General features: G+C 32.8%; 2 protein-coding genes across 2 annotated transcripts in view; both read right to left on the bottom strand.

Annotated features, from left to right (window-relative positions):
* The window catches only part of LOC109539966 (queuine tRNA-ribosyltransferase catalytic subunit), a 4,582-nt gene extending 1,272 nt beyond the window's left edge, over window positions 1-3,310 (bottom strand). Inside the window, exons 1-6 of the mRNA XM_048664818.1 lie at window positions 3,105-3,310; window positions 2,952-3,041; window positions 2,607-2,899; window positions 2,389-2,550; window positions 2,166-2,334; window positions 1,911-2,110 (exon numbers count right to left, since the gene is read on the bottom strand). Coding sequence (XP_048520775.1) covers window positions 1,911-2,110; window positions 2,166-2,334; window positions 2,389-2,550; window positions 2,607-2,899; window positions 2,952-3,041; window positions 3,105-3,236 — 1,046 coding nt within the window. The 5' untranslated portion in view covers window positions 3,237-3,310. The remainder of the gene's footprint in view (window positions 1-1,910; window positions 2,111-2,165; window positions 2,335-2,388; window positions 2,551-2,606; window positions 2,900-2,951; window positions 3,042-3,104) is intronic.
* Window positions 3,311-5,991: 2,681 nt separating this feature from the next.
* Window positions 5,992-22,557, bottom strand: LOC109539949. The gene is made up of 17 exons (XM_048664717.1): window positions 22,479-22,557; window positions 21,400-21,569; window positions 21,188-21,342; window positions 19,108-19,291; window positions 18,962-19,051; window positions 15,663-16,110; window positions 15,444-15,598; window positions 15,266-15,391; window positions 13,473-13,790; window positions 13,333-13,422; window positions 12,358-12,442; window positions 9,422-9,610; window positions 7,830-7,945; window positions 6,840-6,965; window positions 6,451-6,783; window positions 6,306-6,395; window positions 5,992-6,139 (listed from the first exon to the last, which is right to left on the bottom strand). The coding sequence occupies exons 1-17, from the start codon at window positions 22,555-22,557 to the stop codon at window positions 6,068-6,070; spliced, it is 2,826 nt and encodes a 941-aa protein (XP_048520674.1). The 3' UTR covers window positions 5,992-6,067.
* Window positions 22,558-24,851: the final 2,294 nt, after the last annotated feature.

Below are 24,851 nucleotides of genomic sequence, written 5' to 3'. Positions count from 1 at the left end.
AAGCCGCAAAATACTTATATCTAAATACTACAAATCAGGGGCGGATCCAGCTTTAAAGTCAAGGGGGGGTTATGTAGAAAAAATAGTCTTCTGTTGTCTATAAAATTAGAAAAAATGATCGTCGTTTTGTGCAAGGGTGGCGCAAGATTATTGCAAAATTTCATGTTTTCCGTCCCGTTTTGCCTGTTTCTCGGAAGCCAAATGAGCAAGAACTCTCGTTTTTACATCATTCCAGAGACAACTAAATGGCCTTTATTCGAAGTTTCTCAAGAACCATTTGAGCCACAGAATTCAAGTTCGAGTAGTTTTGACCCAGAAAGCCAAATTTGACTATCAGACACTTAGGTGCAAGATTATGCAAAATTACATGTTTTCCTTCCCATTTCTGCTCATTTCTCGGAGGCAAAATGAGCAAGAACACTCATTTGTACATCATTCTGGACATAAATAAATGGCCTTTTTAGAAAGTGAACCATCGATAAGGAAATGTTGGCAGTTTTAGATTTGCGTGATGACCCCCATGACCCCCCCTGGATCCGCCCTTGCGCTAAATAGGGCTCAGAAGTTTTCAGCAACTATTATAAATACATATTAAGTCGGTTATAAATGTAGGTGATTCTTTAACTGAACTGTTTAGTTCTTTGCCTTTCCATTGATTCATATTATTTCTCTTATTGGTTCAGAATGTAAAATTACATCATCAAAATGTGTTTTTACCGGAAAATGGTTGGTCGTAAGACAGACATATGAGTTTTTTTTCTTCAGAATGTCACTTAAAATGTATTTTTATTATTAAAAAAAACTGGTGTACGATTTTTTCAAACATTTCCAAGAATATAGGGGTATGTACGGCACCGGTAAAAATGTAAAAAATTATATAAAACAAGCAGCTCCGTCATCCTTAACCACTCACAACGTTTCATTAAAATTTATCAAAGCGTTTTGTAGAGATTTATAATTTTGGATTTTGTTAAAGATAAATTTGACTCCCTGCATTTCGAAACTGAAGTGTCTATTTACCTTTAAATGTACGGTACGTATTTCTGATCTGATTATCCCTGTATAGATAAAATGAAATACTATGTAATTTTCTAGTTACCAGTCCCTCACATTCGAAGTTAACACTATGCCTACCTTATGGATAATCATTACCAACTTTTCTTAGCGGTGTTTCTTGTGGAAATGCAGTTTTCTATTACTTATTCCAATTTACTATTTTTCATCAGGACAAAAAGAGGTAATTTTCGTTTCGGCCAACAATCGATACTTTAAAACTTGTCGAAGTCAAACGACACTAACACAAACATATTCAAAATGTGTGTAATAAAAAATCAACTACAAACAAAATATAGATTTGGAATCATCCAAAAACCACCGAAACTAACAGAAACCAAACAAATGATGGAAAACATCAAATAAAATATTTTTTGCTATTAACTGCATCGCAGTGACATCGGTGTGATACACAGTGTGGGAAAACGTGCGAATTTCAATGAGTAAAATGTGGTTTAAAGCGGCATTTCCGCAATAAATGATAGGTAGTAAGAAAAGTTCTGAGTAGAGGATAGTCTAAGATTTTTTTCATTCATTTCAAACACGAGTGCCTGATAGACTAGGAAATTATCGAAGAATTGTTTCCTCAGACAGTCTTCGCAAAACAGAAATTTTCATCTTGCCTGTCAGCGGGATTTTCCTTGTTCGCCGCAAACTGTTTAGAAACGACTCGGTGTCCAATTTTTTTCTCAATGAACTGTTTTGGAAAAAACAATTTTTGGTATTTAATTTGCAAAAATTATGTTTGGTGGGCGCCAAAGATAATTAGGATAAAATTGTAAATTAATATCACCATACAGAAGACGCACTATAGGTTCCAATAAAGTTCGCTTTAAATGATTTAATCTTGACCTTACCTCAATTGAAAAACTACATTATGGACGGTAATCAAATGGCAAGCCACAGGCAGGTCAGTCACAATACCATGCAAGTATGCTCTTGTGTAATTTTTACAAGTACTGCAATCACAATCTTTATCGATTGGCTGCAGATCCGTGGCATACTGTTTCTTCTTCAAATTGATTTGGCCAACCATTGTGAGAGCACAGCCAAACCGCTAAACCGAATTATTTTTAATGTAAGCAAAATCGCTTCTGACAAAATGCACTTACAGCAGTCCTTGTTGGAAAAACGCAATCGAACATATCGACACCCAAGGCGGAACACACAACAAGGTCTGTAGCAAATCCGACCCCCATTAAGTAAATGGGCTTGTTTTTAGGCAATAGGTCAGTACATAAGTGGACAATTTTCCAAAAGTCATCCTTGCTTTCACCACCACTGAAAAAATAGTTAAAGTTTTGTTAGAGCTCCGTAATTCTCAGCAAATCCTACCTTAGCCCTCCTATTGCGAATCCATTCACATCCCTTTTAATGTGATCCGCAATGCTTATCTTGCGCAAATCCTGGTAGAGTGTTCCTTGTACTATGGGAAATATATTTTGTGTAGAGGGATTTTGATGTACTTTAATACACCTATCTAACCATCGTGTAGTTCTAAGCAAAAAGTTTCGAAGCAAAGACTATGACATAAGCGATTAATGCTGATTTACCTGTGAACTGACTCTTCTATTCTTTCTTTGTCGGGTACTGTTGTTTTCACTACATCGTCTAACTGCATAATAATGTCTGCCCCAATGGCATTTTGGATTTCAATGGAATGTTCAGGTGATAACATCACTTGATCTTTTTGCTCATTTAGGGATTCGAATTTAACCCCTTGTTCTGTTATCTCTGCCAATTTCAAAAGGGAGACCATTTGAAACCCCCCTGAATCAGTGAGAAGGTTTCCATCCCAGTTCATAAACTTATGCAGTCCACCGGCTTTAAGCAAAATATCTACACCCTTAAAATGCAATTATGGTAGATTATGACGCAACTCCGTTACGGGTGCTTACCGGTCTGGTCCCTAAGTGATATGTGTTGGCTAACAGAATTTGAACTCCCATAGCTTTAAGTTGCTCGGGTAGCATCCCTTTTAGTGTACCCTACGTGTAGATAAGATTAAAATGGTAAAAAAACTGCGTTTTCAAGCACATGAGATTCCCTACTTGAGTGCCAACTGGCATAAACACAGGTGTATCAACCGGTCCATGTGGTAATGTGATCTTTCCGACTCGAGCTTTAGAAGAGCCACATTTTCCTAATATAGCAAACGATAATGGAGACTTTATTGTAGTCATAGTTCGTGCAAAACCAAAAAATATTTTTAAATTTTTTACATAGGTTATGTTATTAAGAAAAGTTTGATTAGTTAGCTCTTAGCAATACTAGATGGCGCTTTTCAACGTGCGCAACTTTAACCAAAGAATACATACACTATAGACGCGACGAAACGAAACGTTTTCTCCTTCTTTTCTTGATATACAGGATGGACCAAACTATTAACTTGTCGTTTGAGTCCGGACGATTTTTTTGTCACATTTTAAATTAAGCAGTTTCAGCAAAAAAAAATCGCCGGCGAAAAATTTTTGTTGATGGACAGATATTTATACTTTTAATTGTAAGAGTTGAATATAATATATGCTTTACAAAATATTTCGTTTTCTTCTTCGTTATTTTTATTTAAGATACAAGCGTTGCAAAGATTTATTTTTAGTAAACACTCATAACGACATGTTTTTGTGAAACAAGTAGCTAACAGAGTTTGACAATACCTTGAGTGTCCCAATATATATTTACAATACAAACATTATACGAGATTTTATCTACTTTCGTAAAATTAAGAAATAAATGTTACAAAAATTTATTTCTCAACTGTAAAATTTTTTTAAAACGTTATTATTAGGCCTGGGTAGCACTGTGTGGATGCCGCACTGAGTTAACGAGTTATAACTCATCGGTTCACGAGTTATAAGTGATTTATTAAAGCTTTACGAGACCCAAGACTGGAATTTTCAGATCTAGCAAAAAAGTCATCAACATTTTTTCTAAGTGACGTTTTACTACTTTGTTTAAAGAACTAAAAAAAAGTAATCTAGATTTTCCCAGCAACAGAACTAAGTCCACAGAAAGTCGACGAGTTTTCTTGTAAAGTTGATCTCTTAAATTTTTTGCATAGAAGATTCAGTTTGCCAGCAGTTTACAGTAAAACGTTAAGGAAAATGCGGTTTTTCTGTTTAGAGACAGTCTTGTTTAAAAATATTGACCTAAAAGTGAAGAAACGCCAGTTTCCAAAAGCTTTCCAAATAAACGATTATGAACTCTTGCTTTCAGTTCGTGGAAATATTTTTGGAAAATCCTAGAAATAATGATTAGGGTTTTGTCCATAATTCGAAGCTGCAAAAAGTTTTCGAATCATCTTCGCAAAGCGGTTAAGGAGGCGAGTGTTCCAATAACATTTATTTTAATAATTTTTCACAGAAAATACCTGAAAATTGTCAGTATTTTAAGTAAAACTAAAAAATAATGCGATTTTTTCGTACAAAGAATTGCTTAATGGGAACTTTGTTAAAACTGGAACATCCTGAAAATTTAAAGGAACTTTAAAAATCTTGAGAGCGATAAGGGCAGCGAATTTTCTAAATAATTTTTTGTTAACTTTTGCTGTATGGTCGATTTTTCAAGATAATCTTAATTACTTTCGGTAAAAAACTGAATAAAATTATTTTGGTTTTGCTGCAAATTCGAAGCTGAAATGGGTTTTCTAAAGTTCTCTGGAAACCGATGAATGAGGCGAATTTTCCAGCAAAATTAATTTATTCGATTAGGAACTTTTAGTTTTGTGATCGGTTTTGGAGAAAACCCTGGTTGGATGGTTTTCGGGGAAAAAACGGCAGAAATTTATTTTCGTTTCTGACCCGAATTCGACGCTGGTAGTTTTCGGAAAATTTTTTGAAATCTATAAAGTTATCTTGTAATTTTTTGCGTAAAAGACCTCGAGATCGTCAGTAGTTTTAAGTGAAACTCTACAAAATATAGCGATTTTGAGTAGCAAAGAAAAGGGAAAAAATCAGTCAAAACTATAAAACCACAATTTTTTAACAAACTCTGCAGTCTTCAGGGATATGGAGGTGACGAAATTTACATTATTTAAAAAACAAGTAAAAAAAGTCATTACCATTTTTCCATCATCAGAACTGAGTTACTGCGCCGGTGTGTTGGCACCGGCGTAGCACTGCGCCAACTCCTAAAAATTCTCTGAGGTACCCAGGCCTAGTTGTTATGTTGGAAGCAAATGCTGAATTAAATTCGCTATAACACTAGTATAGTAATAAAACTATTGTAAACGAATCTATTTTTTAAATTGAATAATTTCTTTAACTAAACGAAATTAGATTCAAAATATTTCAATTAACGACTAACATTATAAACAGCAAATAAAACTTAAAATAATAAGGTAGCAAAATAATTCAATAATGAAACAGTTATTCAGTTAAAGGAGGAAACCTTTACATAACATGCGCAACATCCATAGAATATTATGCAAACGAAAATTCAGTCCATACTTGTTTTCCGTAGTTCAATCAGAAAAAAACGATTTTTTTTATGAAGGGTGGCATTCTGGCATTTAGCAATTGAGTGTTTTTAAGATAACCACTTTATCAACACATTATGTACTGAAATTGATTTGCAACGTTTAGCAGAAGTGGCAGAAGCCTTTAATGTTTCTACTACGTGAAGAAGTACTCGAACTCAGAATTAATTTATTTCCACCGACATCAAAAGCGTTTTGGCTTTCTTAGTTTCTAAGGAAAAACAGTATATTTTAAAGACATCTAGTCCACGCCAACAAAATTTGTTTCTTCTTTCTTCAGATAGAAGAACTACACCAATGTTAAATATGTAACAGTAACGAGTACATTTTTTCACGAGTTTATTCATCACATATGATCTAGAAATATGTTTTTTTCTACAAAAAGTCAAAAGTGCAGAAGCTGATCTCCAAAGAGCTGTAGACTTTATCTGTCTAGAGTCACAACTTTGAAGCAATCAATGTATTTGTTCTCTTATTTATTAAACCATTTGCTCATAAATTGTAAGTCGGCTGCATCCACAGAGAAGCAGGTACATACTACTCAATGTGCTTGAAATTTTGGACAAATTGGATACTCACCAATTCATAGGTCACCAGGGCATTGGCTATCTAAAATAATTGCAGATAACGTAACAGTGTATGTAAATGGTGGTGATACTTGAAAAAAATATTTCGTTAGTAAAATCTGTCTTAGCTGAAAAGAAAAGTATATTTTTTTACAAAAAAAAAACACAACATGCTAAAAGCATAATTATTACCTTTAATGAATTCTTACCTGCAATATAAGGCTGCGAGTGATCTTAAAGTAGTTACCTCCTGTTAAAATCATTTCCCTAGAAGCCACATGATTTAGAAATCGCTCAACCTAAATATTGAATTTATCGTCACATCGTACTATTCAAACCAACTTAACTGGTCACCTCTTTATTATACATGTTTGAAGGAACGGAAGTTAACAGGTCTATAAGGTTTTCGTTCTCACTGTTTATGGAGCCCCCAATAAAACTTACTAGGATTAACCGGATTATCATTGAGGATATCCCGTAAAGCTGGATTTCCTTTGTAAACTGTTTACTTGTAGGGCAATTGTCATGATGCACTACCGCGGAAAATATGCCCAACAGCAGATATTGGATATTCTGAAAATAGGATATTACTATCAGCCAACAAAACTTGTTGTTAATTGTTTCGCATAGACTTAAGAGCTTGGCGTAGTCTTCACGTGTAGCACGCCAAACCTCAACATTATTTATCTGAAATTATAAAGCATGCTTTTTAGTTCAAAGTACTACTAAATGAAGATACTTACTCGCATTTGGATTATAAAAAACACTCGTTCTTTCAATTGTCGGAGTCGGAACGTAAAGCAAATGCTAACAATTATTATCAAAATATCTTTGAACACCCAAATAAATTCTCGTTGTGCGAGACCAATCTGAAATGACTAATTTGCGTAAACATGATGAATAAACCTTTTATTTTTTAAATAAGATATACAGGGTGTTCCAACGATAGAGTAAAGTAAGGTTGCGCTTCACCGGTAATATGCTTCAAAATTATTATCGGCTTTTTGTAAAAGTACTAAACGCGCATAATTTAAGAATGTTTACAGTTATACGGTTATAGAGTGCGTCAGAAGAGTTGCACGGCAGAAAACAACTTTTTTCTAATAGAACACCATATATTTTGTTTAATATTTAAATTATTAAGTAAATTTTAATAACTTTCTTTTATATAAATTTAACCGAAAATCGAACAGTCTTTTACGTATTCGGCTGTAACAATGAAAACTCGCATTTTTGTACTGTTGATAAATTCAAAATTTCGCCGTTGTCGTAAGATGCAGAATTTTGAAATTTGGCAAGAGAAAGGACTAGCACTAAGTTAATATTTCAGTTGCAAAATATTTGTCTTTGAAACTACGGATCGGTTATACTATTGGTCTAAACTAAAGGATTTTTAAACTCCAAAATACAACTTTTTTTAAATGATACATTTTTATGGTTTATTGTCATTGTGTTTTATTCAGTAGACGAAAACTTTATTATCAAAGCAATTGTTTGTCAGGACGACTGCAACGTAACCTACACAGCATATGGCGCAGCTAAAATTAAAGGTTTTCTTATCCCGAATAATCAACAATAACAGTAAACGAGGCAAATCATTTAAAAAGGTGATATTTTATGAAATCGCGTTTTTATAGCTTATATTTGTAGCTTAATATTTTTATATAAAACAATTATTTCTTTTCTTTTTAATGTCGGTTACATTCTAATAGCTTAACAGGCTCTAAACTTACGTAATAAACTGTACTGGTAATAGTTGCTGGAAAAGATTGCTGACCATAAGGTGTATACAGTTCGTACAATTTTGTCAATACTACACATTCCCCTAAAAATGTAAATACGTTTAAGACTAAAATAAGAAAAGTGTGTTGCTAGAATTTATATGAATAATATTCCACCTGAGGGAATAATGTCTATAAGTCCACTACCAATTCAAGATCAGTTTAAAAGAACTATATCTGCAACTAAACTTGACGATTTGAAGTTCGACAATATGAATGTGTCTAGGTATTATTAGATTTGGCAATGGTCGCAGTTACAAACTCATCAACAATGTTTCAATGAATGCTTCAGATTTAAAAAGCTTTATTTTAATGCACATTATTTATAACTCCAATTATATTATCTATATTTTGCTTCCGACTGTTGCAACGGATTCATAGCTATATTGACTCCGATATACACAAAAAGAAGCCCCATTCCTCTGCAATCTCAAATAGTATAATAACCTATCTCTTAAACAGTAAATATTATCTTTAACAGTTAACAGAAAATAGGCATAATTTTTCCATTATATTATAATGCTTTATCATTACAGCATTATTCCTCGCAGTATTAACGTCAAAATCCAACTTTTTTAACACATTCTTTGGATAGAAAAATGTTGCTGCAAGTGATGTGGTATTTTCAACATGCATAACTTTCACAATTCACAATTTAAACGTAAACAAATTATTTGCTACTTTTGCAAAATCCCACTTTACTATTACTTGAAGGCATTACTCTATCAACAAGAGGGTAAATGTGCTTTAAAGCTTATGTGCCCTACACACTATAGATTGATTGTAAGAATCAAACGGTGTTCCTGAATCTACCGAAGGAATCTACCATCATAAAATAATAATCAAAATAAGACCATCGCAAAGAGTGCGCAAATAACCGAAATCACAAACCTTGTTAGTGGCACGCCTTACGAAAACTCTTATGCGCCTGTGCAGATGTCAATAAAACGGCGGCACTATTAGTGCCATCGCTGCAATGTGTGTTCCTTATATCTCTAATGTAAATAACGAGAGTCCCATATAAATACGGATGTACGTAGAGTACAGAATAAGTACATTTAGAAAAAGGTGGCTTTCAAATACGGACTTGAAAATTGGGCATATTACGTGTTAAGAATTAACATTAGTCTAGTGTGAAACGAAGAATTAGACGATGAGCAAAACACATATTACAAGATTCAGAAGCTTAGATGTCAAATATAACAGTACTATTACGCAGTAGGAAAGAGTGAGAATATTTGCCAAGCACAAGAAGAGAAAAGTTGAGGAGGTGAAACTCATGATTGAAAGAAAATCACAGAAGGGTGAAGTGCAAAAAAAGGCACCACAGACTTAAGAATCCGATAGATTCAACCGCTTGTTCCAACTATGAGTTCAGATTTGTAGTTTGAAAAATTAATTTCTGTTAACTTAATGAAATTGCCAGCTTCGGAACGCAGATGGAAAAAATGAACCCTGATCCTAAGTTTCTCGTTGTTCCTTAAAAGATTCACAGTTCTTAACTGTTGTGGAAAAATTATTTAAATCCATAAGTTTTATATTACCTATCAGAAAGAGAAGCAAAACACCCATAATAATTTTCATGGTCTTCTCCAGGTTTACGTAGGGCCCTTTATAATGCATCATTGATTTTTCCAGAACTTCCCATTCATAAACTATCTGTTTCCAAGAGTGGGTGAGATGCATAAAGTTGAATGTTTGTAAAATGGCTACTATTTCAACATAAAATGAACCTAAATGAAAATAGTTCGAACAGTAATTTAGAAACAATTAATGTGCAATACAGTATATACATACAGGGCGATTCTAAAGCACTTTGATAAAATCCAGGAGGTGATTGCTGGCTCTGTTTTAAGATAAAACGTTTAAAAAGGGGTATCGGAGCGAAAATACAGGGTGCTAAAGTTTTATTAAAAGTCTTAAATATTTCGGAGACGCTTGAGGTATTTCAATAAAATTTATCAGATATTAATAGTTATGGAGTGGCCATGTTTCTATTGAATACAACAATTTAGGTGCGATATTTATTTATAAAGATTAATATTATACTTTGACACCAGAAAGGCGTTGGCACCAAAAAAACCCTTTAGCGTTGCGTACATTTGTAACAATATTCTATGAAAATTTTGCATCTCCCGCAAAAAGTGCACAATTTGAAATTAAAGAAATTTTAGCTAATTTTGGTAAGAAACAGGGACAAAAATTAATGCACGGAGGAAAGTCTCTTGAGAAAAGCTTGCACTCTTTGAACGTGGCGCACATGCAGTTCACAGTCGTACAAAATTCTGCAAATAGTGGTTTGGTTGGTATTGATATTAGCAATTCCGTCAGTAGACATTATCGGATTTCCTACTGAAACATTTAGACCAACTTCTTCTATTTGGAGTTCTGGTTATTCTGCTAACGTCCAGTAATACAATTTAAAAACATCTGAAAAATCATGCGTTGTACGAATGAAATTAAAAAAGCTCTTTTTTTGGACTTGCACAAGCAATGGAAAGGTAACATTATTTTTCTCTTAATTAATTTACGTATCAATTTTTTAAATATTGAATGTTACATTGGTACTCGCGCCACTGATGTTCCCAAACAGTGTTTCATTCAAGGGAAGCATGGTCGCTCGATGGCTAGATGGGTCGTTGATAATATTCGTAAAAATGTTTCAAGCGATTTTGAATATATTAATAAATTATAAAAATTGTAAATAAAACTTCAGCACCCTCAATTTTGTAAGAAAGCAGTTCACAATCCAGATTTATTAAAACTGTTCATATTAAAACAAGGCGAGCAATCAACTAACAAAGTTTGTGAGAGTATTTTTGAATCACTCTGTATATTAGATTAGACACCATTTATTTATAAAGTATTTACAAATAATAATTAGACTTAATAAATAAAGCAAACTACACTTACGTATTTGCATTGATCTGTCTGAAATATCTTGGATTATAATTGAAGAAAATATCGGCAAATAGATACATTGCAGAATGGCACATAATATCGCATAGACCATCTTCCATGAGACCGTCTCTACTTTCAAAAACTGATGTGACTTTTCCATAATGCCACTCAAAGGAAAAATCCAAAACACTTCCAAAATTATCAGAGGCCATGCCATACATTTTTGGAATGAATTTGAGTGGCATTTATATCGGAAATGTTTCTTTGGTTTGTTAAATCTATACATGAATGCGCATAGATGCTCTTTTAAAATTGTTGAATCTATAAACTTTACAATAGAAAATGATTTTGTTAAATTTCAATTACAGTCAGGCCAATGATGTGAAAATATTCTATGCATTCTTACCTTACTTATAAACATGGTGGAGATTATTAATGTGTCCTAGTATCTAATTTCTGCCCTTTTGGAAAATTTATATGTTTTTAGTAAAATAATACAAATTTTTCATCAATGTCTGTCAGTCTTCCGTTTGATATGTTTATGTATTTAAAAACACAAAGCCAGGGAATTTTTGTTCCTTAATTATTCTGTAATAGTCAGAGACAACCTATAATTTTTTGTTACCGACCGACTATAGTTAAACCCTATTGTTCTCTATATTTTTATCAGAACGATCGCGAGACGAAAACGAAAAAAAAAGCTGACAGAAGTAATTTTTTTTAGATTTCGAGATTGTACTCAGTTGATTATATTATAATATTATCACATTTACTTTGGATCAATTAAGCAAGCGTTATGACTAAGAACTAGACAGACTGAAATAACACAATATTCAAAGAATTAATGACTGCAGGAAGCGACAACATTTTTTTTAACTTTACCACGTATAAAATGCGGCATTTTGTTACCYACCATGATGTCGAAAAATGATGAAAACAAATTAATGATATTACAGATTAAATAATAGATAGATAGATTAAATTAAGGATATTAGAGAAWWGRAGCAAATATAAGGCTGCAGATGCAAATAAAGATGTTTCCAATTAAGAGAAAGTCTGATCAACTATTTAAACTTTATTACAATAGTCGTTTATARATCATAGCACTACACTGTAACTATACACATACAACRAAATATGTAACTAAGGGAACCTAAARTACAAAATACAATTTAGCAGTTAAACWATTAATGAAATGCATTAAGGCTTTATTCAATGGAAACGAATACAATTTTACAAAACAAAATATTATATTGAATATATTTTTAAAGTAAGATGCTTCCGTGTATAAGCATCTCATGGCCACTAACAGAAGAGAAGAATAATTGTAGGACATTGAAACATTAATATACCAAAATTGGGGAAAATCATTTGTAAACGTTATAGCTTTTCAATCTGTTCCTAACTAGGCACTCCTTGACTCTTTTGATAACCGTACATCTATTAGATGAGAAAACGATAAATTTTGATTGGTATTGTTCACACTGAATCATGATATTTTTATTCAATTTGTGAAATATACTCTTTCATTGTAACACAATAATCAAGTAGTTGCAGTGTAAAACTGTATATTATTCACATCTGGTAGATCTTGACCAAGAGTTTAAGCTTTCTTGATTGAACTGAATTAACACCAGTTCATAAGTTACTATAGCTCCTGCTAACTGAAAAAAAAACTAATTAATTACAAAAATAGGAAATATTTGATAGAGGAAACTTGGAAATTGATATGAGTATAAAGGTGTGAAACAGAAGCATCAACAAAAGATTAAAAATGAGTTTTTTATGTATTTGGGAAACCTGCACTGTCTTGAACTAGTAACATAAAATGATCTAAATTAAGTAAAAATAGGTAACCCCGGATTTCCTGGAATGTTTATCTTCCTTATTGAAATAAATCAGTCTACAACATAATATATATACGTGCGTATACATTTTTTGTTTTTGTGTTTGTGTGTCGAAGAAACGGCAAGCTGCCGGAACTGATCTGCCGATTGCAAACCGCACTCATAAGCAAGGATTAACATTGTTTTGAGCTTGATAGAGTCAACAACAAGCCATAAAAAATAACTTAAAAGTTTCTCCGTACCAAATTATCATTGAAAAAGGGCTACGTCTCAATCGTTGGATCAGCTTTTTAAAATTTCTTCAGACACCTTAGAACTAACATAAAAAATATCAATAGACAAAAATTAAAACTGAAATTGAGGAAGTTTTTCTTTCTACATAGCTTCTTCCAATAAGCGCACTTTTGCAGTACTAATGTAAAACGATTTAAAACATCTGTTCATATCTACGCCAAATACCTCCAAATTACCGTTTTAGAGGAGTAACTCATATTTTGATCCACCTTGTATGAAGACCACACACGTTATCGAACGATTAAACAACTAGGTTGTAAAATAAGTTTGCTCTAACTATTGCTAAAATTCGCCCAGTCAATAAAAATACTTAGTCAATATTTAGTAACATTTTTATGAACTGCATTGATTCAATCATTCAATTGATTGAAGAAACCGCACTGTAAAAATATTTTTCCATTTAATCACCTTACCTCTAAAATGACATTCTTCTTTATGTTAAAAAAGTGTTTTCCATTCATAGCAATTTCAAAGTTGGATATCTGACTAATAAATATCTCAATCTGCAAAATTCACAATGCAAATTATGTAAATCGTCGTAATTGTATTATACCTCATCATTATAAATAGTGTGCGGTACAGAATTCAAAATATTTAAAGGTCTTCTGCTCTCCTCATTCACTTTCGCTCCACATATGCACACAGTCACCGTTCTAGACACCAAGAATATCAGTGAAAAATAAAAATACACCGCTTCTGTATTGTTGTGCTTCGGCTTTAGTGTGCTGTAGACTTGAGTCAGTATGGTGAAAATGTTTGGAAGAAAAGAAATCAAAATTATGTTCGATATTTTGTCGTTAACTAATTCAATTAAACTTTGCAGCCTGGTGTAGTCTTTACGGATCTCTTTCCAAATTTGTTCGTCGGCAATCTACAACAGTAAATGCATATTCTCGATTTTATCTGAACACCTTAAATTAATCTGCAGTATGACTTTTAAAATAAGGTTTGAAGTAATTTTTTCTATATTCCTCAGATTGATCTGTGGGTTGTTCAGCCATAAATCCTTGCCTTTATATACACAGCAGCACACTGTTGTCTGTAATAATTGAAGATTCCCAAACCCTATTGGCGTTGTTGGTAATCATAGTCACAATATAACGGAAATTGAAGGAAAAATATTTCGAAAACTCTTGTTTGCTGCCACTTTTGACAATTTTAACCCAAACTTTATGGAGGAATTGATTTTGTTGTTGAAAAATAAAGACCTTTCAACAGAGAAAAAAACATATATGCCGGGGCGTCTACATGTAAGATCAAATCTATTAAATTGATTTGATTTATGGCGGAATTGTGTTTGTTGTTGAAAAATAAAGACCTTTCAACAGAGAAAAAAACATGTATGCCGAGGCGTCTACATGTAAGATCAAATCTAATACTAAACTTTCGAAATAATATTAAGTTTCGCATGTTACAAAAGTTCCAAATACCAATCGAAATGTCGATTTTATTTCAAAAGTTATTTAAAAAAACACAAAAGTCTTTCAACATTATGCAGCGTGATCAGCAAGGCCTTCCATTCAAGGATCCATTCCCATATGGCCTTTTTGTCTTAAAAATACCTGATGATTCGTCATGTAAAAAATCGGACACTTATTGGTAATCACTCGGTATGTATATACGTAATAACGTAAATAGATTAGGGACTCTTTTTATCATGAAATTAAAGAGATACTGGGTGATTCTAAATTACATAATTTTTTTACAAGTTTACTTGAAGAAAAATGCTACAATTCTATTTTCTATTGTCGAACATACAATATGGACGCATTGATTACTAAAAAACAAATAAATTCTACATAAAAGTGAATGTTGACTGAATTGAAGTGGTTTTTTTTTATGGAAATTGCACTTCCTATTTTCGTCAAGTACCTAAGAGCTGAAGATGAACTGCGTATCTACCATTGTATAAAATTGGTACATTTTTCAATAAAACCTTTAAGTGAAATAGTGTTAAGATATTACGTTCACTTTTTTAATAAATTATGGATGTTCGACTCATGTAATGATTGTCTACATTGAAATACAGGTAGATGTGTATTTAATACTTTGGACAGGAATGATTCGAGTAAGAGAGACTTCTATCCGTAAAATTACCTTCATTTTTCGATTTACCTGTTGGTTTCACCTATAATTTTTGTTGATTTATACAAAAACACTATCTATTTAATCTTAGTGACAAAATCTTTATTTGCTGTTTTTTTAGTTTCTTGCTAATATCTGCGCTTTTAGTGAGAACCGCCTGCTTTCGCTAATTTCTCTGTACTTCCTAATTACCCCCAGACAACACCTCCTTAACCATGGTGCAAATTTTAATTCATTTATCAAACTTTGATAAAGACTTACCTCTTTGGCACATGCTAATTTAACTCTTTTGGTCACTTGTCGCATTCTTTCAGCCAAGCACATACTTATAACCGTAACGAATATATCTGTATAAGTGAAGCCAAATTCCATTTGATAAACCCAGTACTACAAGATTTAAATCTTATTGTCGTTACGGAACATACAAATAAATGCTTACTTGAAATATCAAGCTTGTTGGAATATTATATGGTATGTATTGAAATACATGAGACAAAGTCAAGTTTCCAAAGAAAAATTGTATTGCTCTGTCCTTATCACTTTGACACTCCATTACTCTATCAATTCTACTGGCTTGGTGTAATACATACTCCACTATAACATTACTTTATTAATTTAATAACTGTTCACGTGAGATCAGTTGTACAATGTTACTTACCTAAAAATGCAGTCATAAAAAACGATATTATTATAGTTACTTGTTTGTTCAACTTCTTGGGAAATCCATATTTATGCATTTTTTGCTCAACTCTTGTCCATTCGGCCATCAAATGGGGCCACTGTCTGGCTAAGCCAATAAAGACGATAGCTACATAAGCTGACGAAACATACTTTGCTATGTAATCTATCTGATCAATGCCAATGCTCTGTTTCACCGCTTTGTTTAGCTGCATTATGCAGAGAAATAAGGAGCCACACATCGAAAACACTGAGTACAGCATTCGAAAGGACTTACAAGCAAATTTTTGAGTAGGTTTATTGATATCCTGAACGGGAAAAAAGCCGAAAATTTGGCCTAGTAGTAATAACTTCTTTAGGCACTTCGATATTGTCATTTCTGGATTAGTGGAAACCATTTCATCATTTATATTAATGTGCATTAATAGTTATTTGAGTCGCAACCTTAAACTGAAGCTAGAGAATAAGTTTGTTTTTACTGAAAATAAATTCATATTCGACTTGAAGTGGCAAACTCACCAAATCAGGATCTTTTCAAAATAAAATTATTTAATTTTATGTAACTTGTTGCCTAAATAGTTAGGCAAAGGTTTGCCCCCGGAGTTGTGCGATGAAAATGATTAAGCGGTTTATCAATATTCGCTCTCAAACAAATGCTTGCGGTTCGCGCGGTAAAATAATTACTGTTTATTTTTAATTAATGCTTGTTTAATTTCGGTTGTATTAGTGCTCGATGTGCACAAAGCACCCAACACTTCTATAATAAAATATACCTCTATGCCACCATCATAATATATTAATATATGACTGATATTTTTGTTTGCTCACTGTTCGATATTTTCATTATGTACGTTGGCAGAAATTTAAGTACTTCAGCTTTAAAAACAGCGTTTTATGTTATCTAGAGAATGACAACTGTATTATTATACACATAAAAGACATTTAAGAAAGTGCATGACACATGAAAACAAGCTGTTAGGGAAAGAGGGATGTCCTGTAAGGGAAAGAGGGACGAACAAAGCAATATTTACAAGTGTCAAAGTAATCTATTGTGGGCTAACGTCTACATAATGTTGAATGAAAAATTCATGTTTTAAACCATTTTTCACATGAGATTTTCTACAACTCTCTAAATGACATGATGGTTCCAGGTTTCTGTGGTAAATTTCATTCTGTTGGGTTTTAGCACCAAAATACACACCTCAACCTTTATTATTCTCGTATGAGTTATCTGAGGACCGCCTTTGAAATTTAACTGTGAAAGTGCGCTATAGATTATTTATAGAATACCAATCGTTTTCGTGCAATCATTCAAAAAGTATAATAATCAATCATAACCAATCTAATTTAAGCGTCACCATTTAAATCTTAAGATTTGCATCACCCCTTAGGAAGAAATATACTCCAATAAGACCAGTTGAAACTTGTTTTCAACAATTTTTGGGTTTGGACCTATAATAGTATAAATGTTAGAAAAAAGTGAAGAACAGAAAATCTTAGAAAAAGTATGCTTCGTCAGCTTGGTTTTCTGTTCACTGGCGCATTATGCATAAGCTTCAGTATTTATTAAATTTAACAATAACCAATTCATATATTATTATGGAAGATATCATCTGAAATAAATATAACAATACGTTAGTAAAATTTAACAAAATTAAAACTTATCATATTTCATAATTAAATCAACGAAAGAGTCTAAGTACCAATTATTATTACGCCAAAACATGGAGCACCTTTCAAGCAAAACGGTTCCTTTTATTCTATTGCAATGGAACGCAGGGTTTTGATTAAAAATTGTTTTCTATTTGGGGTGCAAAATAAGCGGTGCCATTTTCGGCGYYTTCATAGGGTAAAAAAATGTTAATTTCAAAATGACTATATTTTCTTGGMTAAAAGGGATACAGTAAARAGTMTMATGTAAAAGTTTCTTTACAATKATTGTTGAATGACCTACCGTTTTTAGAATAAATATACGGATACATAACCTTCCAAGTACAATTTTATCGGACACAAACCGTTTTTTTAAKGGAACACTCTGTACAATTTAATCCAAATAGATGGCTAATGGTAATGTTAAATTCTCTTTTCAATAATATAAGAGATCATGAATWATTTTTTTCCTTAGYCGATTTATTTAAAATTTATTASTTTAAACTACAGTAGTTCACTCAGCAAAGRCTAATWTCGTAGCAACTAAACTACGTTAATATTCTRSCTGGAAAGACAAAGAGTAGRAGAAACAGCTGGCACAAGAAAGTATATCAAAAACTATAGAAACTTTGAAACGAAATAAAGGWTTAAGGGTTAAAATAACAGATATTCATGATGCTTAAGGATTTTATTTCTGCAACTGCTTAATRAATTMTTGTTTCAAGTTGTTATTGGCTTAAAATGGCTTCWTTTAAATTTTATCTGGGKGAAAAATCTGGATGTCTTAGACCCGGCGATCTTAGTGGTCACYTTATAGGTCTATGTGTCCCTATTCAACGGTGTCTAAAGTATGTCCGGATAACTATCTGCGTTTAAATTTTCTTAAAAACAGCGATTCATCAGTTGACTTTGACGCAAAAAACAACTTATATTTATTCTAAATCGGTCTTCTGAGTCAACAGGTCGGAACATGTGGGGATTTGTGGAGTTCCAGTGTTTTTCAGTTTGTTGATTAACAATACCACAGCTTGTCATCGGACAATCAACTGACCAAGTTATTTGTTCTTAAAAAAAAAACGGTCCTCGTTAGATTTATTTAAAAAAGACTGTCAAGTTTCCAAGCTTCTCACCCTATCCCCAAGGTATAAATATTCGGAAACATTAACATACAAGTTTGTTAGTTCGATCAACGTTTTTGTCCATTTGTGAAGTTTTCGGGCACTAAAAATGTCGGTGGCAAATGTTGTATTATAAAATCGGAGTTCCTAATCAAAATCTTTAATTGTTTTCTATTTGTTAAGGTTAAAGTCTCTAATCATCAGGGAATGTTTGCAGGGCCCTGCATTTGTGAATAGGTTTGTTCCATGTTAAATTATAGGTGTATCTTTGCTAGAAATATGTGAATTTGGAACGGTGTAAACCCTCATTCAGTGGGTTGTTTTTGAACAATTTTTGATTCGAGAATTAATCAATCAATGGTTAGTAATATTTGTTGCTACTAAGTGGCACTGTTGGACGAGAGCCGGTTTGATACTGAAAATGTTGCTTCTTATACTTAGGCGCTTACTTATTTTACCTCGATTCAGATCAAATTGAAACAGAAATAGTCATAAAATATTGTTTACATACCTTCAAAATAAGACATTTTTTTAGTTGAAACATTTTTCCACCTGTTATAGCTGGAGGGCAAATGATTATGTGAGTGATAAATCTATCAATCTGCAAAAAATAGTAATATAAGTTGCGGCAATTGAGACAAATAGTTGAGAGAGTACCTCAATGTTGTAAATCTTGCCTGGAGCTTCAAACAATTTCATTGCAATATCGTGATTTTTCGTGTATATTTGCGATCCAAACATAATCACTCCGCCTAATCGCAATAAAATGTAGAAAAATGAAAATCCGTAATAGAAGCGATTTATTAGTTCAGTCGAATATTCAATACCATACGTGCTTCCGCTGAAATTATTAGATTCTGCAGCAAGTAAAAATGAGATGAACGGTAAATGATGAATATGCTATAAATCATTTACGGCAAGGCGAAAAGATTTTATAAACTAAAAATATATAATACATGTAAATAAAGACTATTTTTTACGGTTTTACGGCCGGTCAAAATATCGTTGAAAAGTTTTCATGGCTCATTACCCACGGATTATTAGTGACTGATTATAAGTGCTTCCTGACGATTCGTTCACATTTGCGGTGAACATTATTGACAGCGATGTGGTAACCGAAGTTGTGATCCATATATCTCTCCAATTACTTTTTTTTCTTAAACTCATTGAAACAAATTTATCTTCAATCAAGGTTTACCCTTTCTTATTGCTACTTGGTTTTTATTGTATTTATTGCTACACGTTTCTAGAAGTGCTCTTATGGCTTTATTTAAACAATCTTGTGCCTGTGGAGCGATCGTGGAGGAGAGTGGTGGGGCTTAAAAAAATAGTGTGGTAGAGCAGAACTGGAACGCCTGCTTTCAGTTCTAGTAATTCTTCTAGTTCTTTCAGTTTTAGTACACAGTAATTTCTTTCTTTTTTTGTGCTCGTAGGTGCGGCTTATCACAGGGATCTGAATTGGCCTTCTATTCGACTTCTTGCTAATGAATATTTGGTATACGAGACGGTTTGGGTGTTTTTGTCGTTGTTAGACCATTTAGATTCACTGGTGCGGATGAATAAGAATTTGGAAGGCCGATTTTAAATTTGGCAGCAGTTATCATGCCGTGATATCGTTCCGTTCTAATAACTGTAGTGGCGTTTTCGATGTCTGCTGGATCTGCCAGATTTTTTCTTGCCTTTGATCAGAGTTCCAGTGCTTCTCCGACGAAATTTTTGGGAGAACTATTTGAAAGGTTTACGGCATCTGCCCTCTTATCTGATCGGCAGAAGAGTTTACAAATAGACGTATATAAAATAGTAATAATAATGAAAGTAAACTTAATAGTACTAAATATCTCAATATTTGTTAACAATATAAGATATAATAAATAAGCTAGACTAATCTATTTCACTTGTAACGTTAATACATGCATTAAAACTTAAAAAATCAGTGGTGTAAACGCAATTCTCTAACCGGAAATCAACAACAGCATTGCAGGACAATCCAGCTGCTTCACACAACGTAAAATTCTTCCTTCAGCTTTAAAAGCGTCACTAGATGTGGTTGAAGAACTATAAAATATCATGCCATAATCAATAATTGTGTCACTCTCGAGATTGGCTACGATGTCTTCGACAGACAGTTGTCGAATCACTATCTCCAAATTATTTTTCTTTGTCTGGCCGTTCATTTCCTCAGAAAACACTTTGTCGGTAAAGCTAACCATCACATCGGGAAGATTCGCGGGCTCCGTATGACTGGAGAGTTGGTGGCTATTTGGCAGTTTTTCGAACTTCTTCTAGCTTTAGAAACGTTATTCCTTTATAGGTCAGTCTGCCCACTAAACCCGTGTCACTCCAGAGCATTCCGTCGAATCAAATTCATACCATTACCCACAATATCATGTAATTTTTTACACAAGAGAGCCGAGAACCGAATGATCATCAACCCGTTCGCCTTGTTGGAATTAAAATTCTCTTAAACTGCCTGAAATTTGGATTCAAATAGAAAGGCAAAAGCTCTCTGCAAACGCGATTTTCTATTTCCAGCAGCAGTCGTACCCGTTGAAGAACCGTAGTCATCCAAGACAGACACAAAAGACAACGAGGTCTCGTTGCCTACGGTCAGTTCAATGCACATGTAAACGAAAAGAACGAAAAATTTGTTGAACGCATCTTTGACCAGCCGTGAAGACTGTATTCTGATATATTTAGTTTCACTAGATATAATAAAACTTTACTAAAAAAACTTTACCTCAATATCCCAAGAAGTTGATATATAACAGTATACAACTTGTTGGCAAACGAAATTAATAAAAGTGGAGAAATACAGTGTTCTATTTGAAAGCACAGATCGGTTAGCTTTACAAAGTGCTCACGTATTTCTTTCCAGCGACTGATATCTTCAACCTTAAAAGTAAACGTACCATTGACCTGACAAATTTTCCGACTTTGTACTGAATATACCTTGTTGCTCACCATTAACTCAATCTTATTTTCGATTTGTTCAAGTCTATAGGTAAAGCAAATAAACAGCGATATTAAGAATATATCGACATAGCTCCATATCACTGTCCAGAGCCAGTTAATTATCTGTAATTGATTGAGGATGACCGACTTGAATCGAAGTTTTCGAACTGTTGGTCAAAATACATACCTGGGCAAATATTGCCAAATATAAATTGTAGGTAATTACGGAAAAAATAAATTTGAAAATTAGTGAAAGGTATGTTTCCAATCCACTGGAACATAGTTGTATTGTTCGAATGTAGGTTTCTATAGAGAGTATAAAAAACAGATGTTCTCCTAAAATTGAATGGCGAATTATAGATGATAACGTTATATCACACTCGCTAAAGTTATGTTCATAACTTTAGAATTTATGGATTAATAGAATACAGGGTGATTCCTAAATCAAACAAAGGTGCAGAAATAAAGGAGGTTTGCGTTAAGAACTTTTGCGCGGAAATGTATCCCAATCCATTGGGCTTCAGACCGTTATGTGCAAAAATTACGTTTATGAGTTTTAGTGAATTTATTTAAATTAGCATGTCCCAAATAACGCTAATAAGAATTGTTAAAAGTTTCGTCCTTAAAATTAAATATACTTGTTCAAACGTTGTCGAACGAAAATTTTGATCCTCGTTTTGAACGAGTTCAAATGCCGCTCTGATTTTTGCAAATAATCGTATTTTGTTTCCACTGGTGTTGCGAAAAGTTAGTTTAAGTTACTGGTTAGTTTCTTGACCGATACAAGAGCATTTGAATTAGTAGTCTGGAGAAATGGATTTGGGCAGTGGTAAGAAAACAGAAACGCTTTCCATCTACCAATGTTCGAGCTTTTGAATGTACAAGGCCTTCAGTTCGTTTTTAGAGACTAATTTTGATATCTTGTCGTCCTCAATTCGTTTTTTCCAGGCGGTTAATTGTGAATTTCAATCACTCACTGCCAATAACCCTGTATTTGACTAAGGAAAACCTTCTTAAAATATAATAATGTACTCACTTAAATAATGCAAAATCATCCAGGTAAAATAATTACTTACCCAAACCCAGCAAGCATATGGAAATAAATACAGTTCTAATTTTCTTTTTGTAATTGCTGACAGTGGCATAACTTTCCATTATAATATTTACTTCTCTCCAAGAATTCATTAAAATTGGCCATTCTTTTCCAATATTTATAAATAAAACTTTGTAAGCCAAAATTGTTGAATAGAATACTAATGAAGCTGAAATTTCGAACAAACTAATACTTGAAAAGTAAATTTAACTATTTTTACTTACAGGTGGATGGAAATTTATTTTCTTGATTCACCAGAAAAGCAAAAACCAAAATTACCTCCATTAATGAAAACAATGTTGTTATCAGCACAGCAAAATACTTTATTGAATACCATTTAAGCCGTTCCAAGTTTTTGGACCGAGTGTATAGAGGCAATAAGAGAAGGCATTGTCCGATAAAAAATAGAAAATTTAACGTATTTTCCATGCTAAGATGCTTTTTTTATTTATCCGATGTGATAAGTATTTGAACTGTGAAACAATACTATTGGCCTCACAATCAGGGTGATTTGGATGATACATAAGGCAGTTTAGATAACACTATTGTTATATAACACTTATGTTTGGAAAACATATATGATTAGCAGTGATTAAACTCATAACACCTTAATACCACTATTAGCAATTCAGTTTGATGTAGTACCAAATATATCCCTTAATTTATTTGTTTGGAGTTAGATTTATGACTGATTAATACACGCTTTTAATGCCCACGAAACGCGTATTTCGTTAAAATAAGTAAACATTTTTTAGTTCCCATTTAAGAGTTTGGTGGTCTGAAGTTCCTTCTGTTGTTAATAAGCTTATTAACTGTTATGAAAAATAAGCGTAAGTTAAATTAGATTCAAAAGTCAAGAATTTTGGAGAAACACAGTAACGAAAGTTCAATTGGGTTTTTGTTTGTCCTAATAATATTTTTTGAATAACTGGTATAAACAGGGTTTTTCCAAACCATTTTCACTAGGTTTGGAATCAAAGTTTACTACATAAATTGACTGGTTTCGACGTAACATGACCTTTTTTTAATGCGTGGAAATATTAAAAATGACGCATGGTTCGTTCATAATTGTTTGTATTTTTGTTATCGTCTGTACAAATGCTTTAATTTTTTTTCTCCTACAAGTCTATTTTTTTGGGAAACTTTTTTGCTTCTTGTGAAATTTTGGTCAGACAACATTTATTTACGATAACTTATTTGCAAATTTACTGTATTGTTGCTTAAAAACAATACCTGGCTTAACTTTAACAAATTATTTCGTACATTTTACAAAACGATAGTTTTGAGGAGGAGGCAACGATGCACCCATAATTAGGTCGGCCACCAAGATCATCAGATTTACGGCCCCTAGATTTTTTCTGTGGGGATCTTTTCAATCAAAAGTATATGTGTTGTCCGTCGCTACAGAAGCCGAGTTACTGGAAATAAATTTGATTTCCAAGTTGCAAATTATTTTAAAAAGAAGCCCGACACGATGCCCAAAGTACAGTTTAATATTTTAGAATGAAATACTTTATGTCTTCAGGAAAACGGTCAACACTTTTACATTTACATTGACATGGACATTTACTAAAATTATTAAGTTCAATTATTCAGAATTAATACTTTTCTGAAGAATTAAACATCTGAATTGCAAGGTTTCGTACATAATTAGTTTTACAGAAAATTTTACAAGAGGCAAGAAAGCTTCAGAAGAAAATCAGCTAGTAGCCGAAAAAAACTAAAATTATTTGTATCTATACGCGGTAACAAAAATACAAACAACCTATTAAAGTAATTTTTGAATAAAAAAAATCACGTTCACTCCAAAACACGTCAATTTATGTGGCAAGCATTGATTAAAAAACTAAAGAAATGCGATATAGGAGCTAGAGAAAGCTAATTACAAAAAAGGCAAATTATAGAAAGCGTTAGAAACCATCTGATTTCCTAAACGAAAGCAAATGACCAGCTGCAAATGCTCTAAAAGTCTACTTACTTCTAATGCACGGTCTACGTAAATCACGCTGTATATTCCATTTTTTCAATTTTACTTACACTACATGTTGTAGGGTAGTCCCGTGACATCTATGAGAGGAAAGTAAAATTTCTTGTCTGAATCGATATTAAAAAGCATGTTCAAATTTTCTCTATTATCGTATGAATCACTGCAGTTATTTTTACGAGATGGTTCTAATAATTCTGAAAATTCAGTTTTACATTGTTCAAAACAAATTCTGGAAAACATTAAACAAATCGTTAATTTATTTGAGAATGTTGGCAGAGTTAAAAAAAAAAACGATTATAATGAAACAATTAGACCGATTGGGTCAATGGCCTTTTTCTATAGCAAATAAAGATTATTTATGTATATATA

The sequence above is a fragment of the Dendroctonus ponderosae genome, unplaced genomic scaffold (genome assembly GCF_020466585.1).
Source record: "Dendroctonus ponderosae isolate FM_Combo_2020 unplaced genomic scaffold, Dpon_F_20191213v2 Dpon_F_20191213_3, whole genome shotgun sequence".
Taxonomy (NCBI): Eukaryota; Metazoa; Arthropoda; class Insecta; order Coleoptera; family Curculionidae; genus Dendroctonus; species Dendroctonus ponderosae.
Note: the sequence above shows the minus strand (reverse complement) of the source record. Positions and strands in the feature narration are given on the sequence as shown.

What these genes read in the sequence shown, in the direction of transcription:
- LOC109539949 (XM_048664717.1), bottom strand. Translation starts at nt 22,557, where the DNA reads ATGGAAAGTTATGCCACTGTCAGCAATTACAAAAAGAAAATTAGAACT. An exon ending in TTTTATGACTGCATTTTTAG is followed by an intron (nt 15,599 to 15,662) that starts GTAAGTAACATT and finishes GTAATGTTATAG; the next exon opens with TGGAGTATGTATTACACCAA. An exon ending in AATTAGCATGTGCCAAAGAG is followed by an intron (nt 13,791 to 15,265) that starts GTAAGTCTTTAT and finishes TTACTGTTGTAG; the next exon opens with ATTGCCGACGAACAAATTTG.